At 34.1% G+C, this 10,061-nt stretch overlaps 1 protein-coding gene across 2 annotated transcripts in view; it reads left to right on the top strand.

Moving 5' to 3' along the window:
- Positions 1-1,598: 1,598 nt before the first annotated feature.
- N (neurogenic locus Notch protein) overlaps positions 1,599-10,061 on the top strand; it is a 49,799-nt gene continuing 41,336 nt past the window's right edge. For both annotated transcript variants that reach the window (XM_015520138.2, XM_015520132.2), the window contains exons 1-2: positions 1,599-2,204; positions 8,145-8,232. In XM_015520138.2, the coding sequence (XP_015375624.2) occupies positions 2,114-2,204; positions 8,145-8,232 (179 nt within the window). In that variant the 5' untranslated portion in view covers positions 1,599-2,113. The remainder of the gene's footprint in view (positions 2,205-8,144; positions 8,233-10,061) is intronic.

Raw genomic sequence — 10,061 nt, 5'->3', positions numbered from 1 at the left:
ATTCAAATTGTGGGTCAAATCCATTTTACTAATATACTCATATATATAAATATTTATTTTTATTGATACAAAAATCTATTTATAGTTAGATATAAAAAATATTTTTATAATTATTTGGAAAAAGCGAGTTCTCATCACAAACAATAAAACTATGAAATTTATTTATATGTATTTTAATACTATATGGTCGTATAATATATATTATAAACCTACCACTAAAATTAATTTTAATGAATAATTATAATTCATTACACCGTGTGATTGAATAAGTAGTACCTAAATATATATATACATATATATATATATATATTATGACAGTTATTTATAGTGAAGTATTTAATAAATAATTAAGTACTAAAATATAACTTCATGAGTAGCTAATTCTAATAATATTAAATTTTATAATTTCAATTTTAGGAATAGAAAATATGATATAGTTATAATATAGGTAAGTACATATTATATACTTAAAGAATTAAATTTCTTTATAAATACTAAGAGTTTAAAAGTGCGTTAGGACGTTAGGTATCCATTACTTTTAAACTCATAGTATCTATTTATTAAGAAATTGTTTGTGACGAGAACTTGCTTATTCCATAGAATTATAAAAATATTTCTGATATCTTACTATAAATAGAATTTTTATCAATAGAAGTAAATATTTATAGGTAGGTATTAGTATATTTATTTTATAAAATGGATTTACATCACAATATGAATTTATTTTGTCAAAAATCAATAACCGAAATCGTACAGTTTTCAACTTAATATGATTTTGAATACAATCAATGTAAATAGTCCGTTAAAATTAAATTTAAAATAAATGTATTCATTTTATACGATATACAAACATTTTAATTGCAATTTTACTAATATTTAGTTATAACCGAAATTTATTTATTTTGGCAGGTACAGTAAATAAAGTATTTTCTGTTTTCAAAGTTCATACAGTTAAAGAAAACGATAATAAAATCACTGTACTCATATTCTACGAGTATTCAAGTTTTAACCATAAACACTGATTAGATTATATTTATTTAATATTTTTGATAATCGATTTTAATGACGTATAGAAATCAAAACAGCAAGAGTTTTAAATCATTGTCGATTTTCTTATTGAAGTTAAACTTTAACGATAAAGTCTAAACGACAACGGCTGTGCGCATGTATACATCTTATATAATATTATAATAATAATCTGTATGAAGTAGACATAGGTATTGTAAGAAGACGCGAAGTAGAAAATCAATCGACACGTATTATAAACATTGTATACCTACTCATTTAGTGTGCGAGTCGGTTTCGTTTGAAATTTTTACACACGCACACATTTAATGTTATTTTCAGCATTTCGAATCAACCATGTGTGACGGCGGCGGATGGAGAAAATAAAGCACAAGGAGTTAAGCTTACCGACCAGGTTTTGATAACCACTGGATTCGAAAAGAGCAGGTGGTTGTCGTTGAGCACGGCGTCCGCTTGGCAGCGCAACGTACGACGCCCAAGGGAAGAAAGGAACCAGTCCGCGTACCGAACGAGAGCAGTTCCTCAGTTTTTAACTCGTTTTCGTGTGTTTTTCGGATTTTTTTTTCAATTTTTCACTGCTGTAGTGCTCGACATCGTCTCAAGCTAAATTTCTGCGAAAACTGTGATAAATTCTGACCGATAATTTGTCGATCCATCCGGTGTCCTTTGCCCCCATCCCGCGGCGTACGAATACGGCATCGGTATGTTTCATGGCGGTCCGACCGTCTGCCAGTTTCAAATAATCCGTCGTGTCGTGCGCTCCGTGTAGTTGTCTGAGCCGCATTTACATTTTTTATTTTTTTTTATATAATTATTAGTAATAATACAATTTGATTTGATTTTTAATCCGAACCGTTCGTGTGTTTATAAATAAATAAATATATTTTGTATTATTTCTGTTCCGTCGGCCGGCTGCGTATTATTGTTGTTCGTGTGCGAAAAAAAGTGCGTGCGAGACGGACGGTGATCATGTGTTCTATCGAGTTCGGATAAATCTCATAGGATTTTTTTTTAATTGTTAATTTTTAATTATACCTCGTATTGGTGCGCCGATTACGACGTTATTCGACAAGTGATACGACGAACCATGAGGAGAAGAAATCCAGGCCGGACTTTCGTCGGTACGTGTTTACTATTGGCGTTCTGGACGTTAGCTGCGGGACCCGATGGAGCATCAGGTAATTAATAAAAAAATAAAAGAACAATAATATCACTAGATGTAATAAGTATATTTTAAGAAAAATGAATTTGAATCAGTCATTTGCTCTCGATTAAAATAATTCGTGAGACCGTGTAGGTTATGCAAGTTTATTGTGTAACATTTGACCATAAATCCGTCGTTTACCTGGACTGACCTGGACTTGGTATTCCTTGTCCCTATTGTCATTGAATGGTTTCCTGCTGTTATGGGTTCAATCTCGAATAGTCGAACCTTTATTTTGATGTTTCTTCCAAGCATTATATAATATTTTCATCGTGTGTATTGTATAACACTTTTTCAATTTCATTTATCAAAAATGTTACCACCTAAATTCTTACGTGGGCGTTTGGGAAATGAAAATATTGATAATTATAAATAAACGTATTTTTCTATAGTTGTTAATATTCCAAATTTCAATTTAACGTAATTTTCGGAGACCGGAACGGCAAATGTTTGTGAACGCGTTATGCAACTTGCGACTTTTGACCTTAGAGATTTGAACGCTGGATTTTAGACGTTTCCGGTGGTGGATTTGACAAAAAATACGTCCACCATAACTTTTAGAATATTACGAGACATGCCGTCGCGAGTTTAGACCGTTATCAGATTGAAATTTGGACTGGGTTATTGGCGTCGCAAAGACGCAAACGCTATCGCTATACCGTTTGTGTTTGTTGACATTTTCGGCGTGTAGGAATAATAACAATACCTAGCCAAAAGTTAATGTCAATAAATGCGTATTATTCGGTTTAAAACGATTATCGTCCAATATAATACCTACGTTTAATAATATTATTATAATATGCAGTCTTTGATCAACAAATCGCCTGTGTGACATCAGCCTCGACGTGCGCGTCGTTATATCGATCATCTTTGGGCAGACCGTGTGTGGTGCACCTTTAATATCATCATTATCCAGCTGGACCATAACGCAACCCAAAAAAAAAATATATATATATAATACATAATAACTTCTAGGACTCGGGTGTTCCCAAAATGTGCGCTAACGACGCGAACTTTTCAACGCATACCTACTGACTCGGTGCGCGAAATCTTTGGCAGCGCGGTTGACAAACCGTTTTACGACTACAACGATAATAATATTATTATAAATTTTACAATGAACCGTGACCACTCGGCGTTGGCGTCTGTATAACATCGGCTATTTAAATTGGTTCATTGGCTTTAAATTAGTGTGCGGTCGTTGGTAAATTGCACGCCAGACCAAACACACACACTCCAGTCCGCGTAACATTGTTATCGTCCAATTAGCGTTTATTATTATGCGTCTCGTCGGACGCGCGCTGAGCGGTATTAATGTACATTATATTGTATAAAAGGTTCCATATTATTTGATATCAGTGATATTACGTTTGTTTACACGGCCGATCCGATCGGGGACACCTAACCGGCGACAAATCTCATCGCAAACGACTCGACCGAATGGAGGTTTTAAACCGTCTGACATCATCCATGCGTCGCAATATAATATTTTGGCCGCGGATATTTCGATTCGTATAATATCGTAAAAATATCATAATAATACAATATTATTAATATGCCTATTGGATATTCGTGAATCGAGTGCACTGTGCTCGTGTCGACGCATTGTATCGTGTACGGTCGCACGCACGCACGATGGTATAATAATTATTAATAATCATATCGACTCGCGCCCGCATTAGAAATTCGCGTTTTGCTGTTGGGGCCCAGCCGTAACGGTTTTTCGGCCTCCCCCTTACTGCACACCGGCCGAGTGTGCTCGTGTCTGGAACGCTCCGGTCGGCGGGGCGCTGCAGTGCTTTGGGTATCCCTGTCCGCCGTCACCGCGGCCGGGTGAATGTTGTCGTCACGGTCGGTCGGGGCGCCCGAAAAACCCTCACGCGCCGCGCACACACAAAACAACCCCTACCCGCCGCCGCCTTCGTCGAGCCGCCCGTCCGTCGGAACATCTGCGCGACGGCGACGACGAACTCCTCTTTCCCTCTGTTCCTCTCCCTTCCTCACCGCAGCTCTCTCCGCGTTTTTCACTACTCCGTCCGGTATGTGTGCCGTAACCGCCGCCAACCGGGTATGAAGTTGCAGCTGTTTCGTATTATGTATATACACTGTATTTTTCGGGCGTCCGCCCTACACGCGTTCGGCAAACAAGTGGCCTCATGCGGAGCGCCGCAAAAACACAGGACACGAGACCCAACCGAAAATCGGGAGTCCCGAGCTAGTCGGTTCGATCGGTCGGCCGAGACGTCTTTTACAATCTATATGATAGTATTATATTATCATACGTCGTTTAAATGAGGATAATACAATCATATAATGTTATCATTGTGATAGGTAGACCAAAAAATTGCCACGAAAATGTCATCGCGTTTGTGGAACGGAAAAATACATAGTGTAGTGGCGGTGGTTGGTGGTGGTTTAAGAAGACGTGCGCGCTCGTGACCATGCAATTTTTTTAATTTATCGTATATCAAAAACAAAACGAGTACGCTGTGATCGGCGGACGAATGCGATGACAACGTCAAATTAACTCGTCTGAGGACCCAATTTTCCGCGTTTTAGTCTATTACCTCTATGACCTAGCCACCAATCTCGTGCATGTTATACGTCTCTGTAACCCGGACATCCAGTCGCGGATGTCAGCGATTTTGAGTTAAAAATATAATTGATTCCCAGCCGTAGACGTCAACAGTTTTATAATCGCGTAATATGCCTTATTTTCATTACCGCCGTTCAAACAGATAAAAGCCGATTAGAACTGAATCATTTCAGATTATTTTTATATTCCCTGTTTACACAACGCATTTTTGCCTGTATTATGTGTGTTGTAACTTGCGAGAAAGCAGAGCAAAGACATACCTTGTGACCGACGATTTAAAAAAAAAAAAATAAGAAGAAAAAAAAATCACTTGATATAAAATGACATAATGATATAGGTATTAAAATAATCTATACGAACAAACAAATTTTACTTTGGGTTACGAATTGAATGGTTTGATTTTGTTCTCACGAAGTTGTTACTAATTATTAGAGATTTGAAATAATTATTAATTCAGTTTTTTGAATTTACTTAGTTATTTATTCTATTACTTACGTCTACTTCTTTTTAATTAATTGTACGAGTATAATGTACGCACATAATATTATGTTAATATTATGTCGTTCCCATGTACGAAGTTGTTGATAAATAAATGAAAAAATCAAATAATTGTGTACCTATGTTAGAATTATATAAGGTACCTACTTACTTAATATTTTTATTTTACATTTCCCTAGGGTTAATTGTTTAATTCAGCATATTATTTTAATAGTTGGTGGTTAAAGATTAATCATTCTTATGTTGTATTATAAATTATTATAGGTTGATTAATTAGGGCGAAAACGTGTTTACGATACTGAATTTTTTCAATAATTTAATTACCATAAAAATAGATCAGATAAAAACTACAAATCACAATATTTTTTTTTACAAATCTCTTCGTGTGTGTTCTCTTGGAGACTTAATTTGCCATTAGGTAGATACTCATTAGTACTTATTTGATAACAGCTTTATTAGAGATGAAATCATTGTGTCTCTTAATTAATAATCCGTATTAAGATAATGATTATGTAGATATTCCTACGTATAAACGTATTGCACGGCTCGGCGGCATAAAAACCTGTTAGGAAAACATTAATAAAATATAGGTTCTGCGTACTGTTTATTGTATTATAGGCATACAGTATTCATTTTGTTACAGGACGTAGCCGTTGAACTAAAGTACACAGTTTTTACTTTTTATCTACTTAGTGAATTGTCCAAACACAATTAAATGTTTCATTCTGCAGTGAATATCGGACGTTTATGATTTTGGTAGTTTTTGCTTTTTTGAATTTTTATACAAATTGAGTCAATGACCTTTAGACCATTAACACCTACTCGTCACTCGTGTGTTTTAATTTCTAAATGATATCAATGATCGTTTTCAATTAACATTATTGTGTTATTGTCTATCAATCCGTACTAATTACGTTAATTGTTGTTTATAGTCGGAACGTGTTTTTCAAAGACAATATTTACGTTTAAAATTTAAATCTGTACAATATATCAAAAACACATAATAGGTACATACAATACGTGGGTAAAATGATATTCCAGTTGTACATCGATATATTATACATCGATGATATACATTATAAATTATAATATAATATGTTATTGCACTTCAGTATACAGTGAATAATGATGTAATTTAATCAAATACCTGTCGATCTAATACGTCTTCATCATATTATTTAGGAATTATTTTTTTAATGTCTCAAAACCGATTAATGGTCCTATAAATGTATAAAAATTAGCGTCGTATATTGGTTGTTTCGATATTTCGTCGATGAATGTGACGACGGATGAGCACGTGTGAGCCCAATGTGTCGTCGTCGTCGGCGGCGGCGAACAACAGGTAGTAATAGCCAAGGTTTTCGGTGGTCTCCTCGTAGCCGTGTACGTAATATACCTACGCGTCTTCCATCCGCCATGTTGCCAGTCCCGCTCGTATATTACATATTATACATATATAAGTGTGTATAATAATACTGTATTGTATTATTATGCGGTCACATCGGTACGTATACATACACTGACACACAAGTTCAATTCAATCCGGTCGGTTATTGCATGGCGGCCGTGTGTTCAACACAACAATACTATACATAATGTATAAAGATAGACTGTATGTGTATATATATATATGTGTGTGTGTGTGCGTGTGTCTGAATGTAGCCTCTGATTTTTATTTTTTAATTTCTTATTTTTATATACTATTAATGTTTATAAAACTGCACTATGTGTGTGTAGTTCGATGGTGGTTCATCAACAGCGCAATAAAACTAATAACGGTAGATAATATATATATAGATATATATATATATACACGTATAAAGAAAAAACTAAGATAATAAAGTACCACCGTGTATCTGTGTGTAATGATTATTGCGCTTGGGAGCATTGTTTGGACTTGGTGAATTGAATTGCGACCGGGCAATGATTCTTTGTCTTTTCACTCTTCTATAATAGTATACGTATGTGTATATTACTGCATGTAATATATATATATATATATTTGAGCAACTCGTTTTTATTTCATTCTATTAAGCCGCTGTCGCCGCTGCCACCGCCGCCTTGATGATATCATGGACAGTTGCCTAGCTGTTGGCGAATTAACGATCGCTTAATGGAATACTTCCTGCCCGGGCCTGGACCGGATGAGTTCATCATTTAGTCGAGCGCGGGTTCACTATATGATCGCGCGACACAATTTAATTTTCTTCCTTTTTTAAAAATTTTTATTCTGAGCTCGTGCTTACCCAAACACGCAACATGAATGTTGTCAATACAAATATACAATGACCCATTTTCGATAGATTTAGGTCAAAAATCACCGGTCTTCGTATGAAGTACCAATACCATTATTTACAGACACCCTGATACATGGTTTCTCACGATATTGCTCACCCTTTCTTGGAACATAACCAATTCGTTCCATGACGACCCATCATAAATAATATGCCCTCTTGAAATGCATTTTCACGCGTTCGTGGTATAAAGTTTTACAACCCTTTGCTTTTACATGCTGAGTGAGTGTGTCTATTTTAAAAGAAATCGTCGGTCAAACAGGAATTTTTAAGAACCATGTGTGTACATAATGTATTTAATATTTTGACTTAAAATAATAATCAAGGTGTTGTTTGACCGCAGAGAGGTGTGTCCCGGAATGTCCTCGTTTTTTTTAACGCTGAATAAACAAAACTCAATATGGTCTTTCAGAGAAATATGCTAATTCAGAATATATATATATATATAAATAAATATACACATATCTGTGTACACACACACAAAACGATGTCCAATATTTATTTTAATTATTATTTTTATTTTTAGGGTCTACCGGGATCGTGTCATGCTCGCCAAACCCATGTCTTCACGGAGGTACTTGTTATATGAAAAAGACCGGAGAATACGCTTGCAAGTGAGTACAGAAAAGAACAACAATTAGTTTTTAAACGTCAAGTCCCCATTGTTTTATGTGCTTACCATTTACCAATGTTCGTGCATGAATACTAGCTGAGATTGCTCATCAATTTGGCTTGAGAGTATACGAAAATCGTTTCATGGTTAATTATCGATTGTAAAAACAATTCAAATAACCGAAAAAAAAAACAGTCATTGACCGAACGTGTTTAAAAAAAATATACTTTATTTAAATTTTAGTTTATTTAAATATAGTTAAAAGCGAGGGCTGGACAAATATACCATTCAATTGGTTTTTGGGAATTATCGTGATTGCTTTTGATTGAAAATACCGTTGAGTTTTATAGCGTCGATCTAATATAATATATATATTTTTATATTGGAGTAACTAATCCAAGCTCTTTACGATGGTGTTTTAACATAATGTTATGTGATTTGCTTTTGTAACGCGATCTGATAGTTGTTAATTTCTTATCATTTTACTATCGTTAAGTACCCATGTTAAAATATATAATTATGGTTTCTTTTAAAATGTTTGAAGATAATTTTGATTAGGTATTTAAATTTTTTTTTTATAAATTATTTATATTTATGTTAAAGCCAGATGTGAATAAATATAAGTATATTATAATACTATCTTATTCGTATATGTTCCATGATGTCCAATCAAACTTCAGTAATTTACCGGGTACCAGTAGATATATATTGGAATGCGACCATTCATACGTTCTAATGTATTCTTTTATGGGTATAGAATTTAATGTTCAACAAATGTTATCATTATTTTTCAATTATTTGATATTAAGTTATTTGAATAGTTTGATGCCTGACGATTCGGTTAAATTAAAATTAAATTAAAATTATCTATTGTTTGGTCTGCTTCAAGAAGGAAGAAGGTGTATATAATTTACCATAAACATTAAACATCATATAAATCGGTCTGCAATTACTGAAAAAAATAGTTTGAATATAATCCATTCAAGACGATTCATTGTACTTATATGTTTAGGATTTCATTGATTTTCATGGGATCAAATAAATCGATTGATATTAATATAATAATTTCTATGTAATAAATTTGTTGTAGAGCACTTCGGTAGTATTCATAATTATTGTAACGTCGATGGTGTATTTTGTTACTGTACGCAAGTTTTATAATATTTTAGAGCATATTTATTTGAACTAACGAAATTTAATTATCTGTGCATGTTGGCATTGTAATCTAAGTTGTGTGCAAGTAGGGTTTTTCATATGTATATACAGTATACCCATATAGTACATCATATTCGAAAAATAATATGTGTAATTTAAATGTATATATTATTTTCCACTTCTTTGTCTGTGCTGTGTTTTTTTAAAAATCACTCTGTATTATAACTAGAAATAAAAAAATGAGGTGAACTCGTTTTGTGGACGGTTTGCTTTCCTCCAGGATAATAATTACCGCCGTTCTATATATTATTATACCTATGTACACAACATACATATAGTACCGTGGACCGTGTCCAAAGTCCTACCAGGATCACTAAATCATCACGGCAACGGCGTGGGCGAGCAACCTTGAATTTTTGGTCGTAAAACGTGGTAGTGATCAGTAATCATCTATGGAGGAGATCGTTGACCAAAGATAATACAATTTGTCACGGACGCCGCAGAGTAAAACACACATAGTGCTCTTGTTTACATTGTCGGGCTGTGGCTTCGAACAAAAAGAAAACCTGGATAGAAATTTAAATCGATTATCTTGTGCATGTGTCTTCTAAAGTTAATCGAATATTTTTTTTATCCCTTGCATAACGCCATCGGTATGGGAAAATAATAATTATT

The sequence above is a fragment of the Diuraphis noxia genome, unplaced genomic scaffold (genome assembly GCF_037042655.1).
Source record: "Diuraphis noxia isolate RWA-SAM2 unplaced genomic scaffold, SU_Dnox_SAM2 contig0003, whole genome shotgun sequence".
NCBI classification, from domain to species: domain Eukaryota; kingdom Metazoa; phylum Arthropoda; class Insecta; order Hemiptera; family Aphididae; genus Diuraphis; species Diuraphis noxia.
The sequence above is the reverse complement of the archived record's forward strand: the minus strand, read 5'-3'. Positions and strand labels throughout refer to the sequence as shown.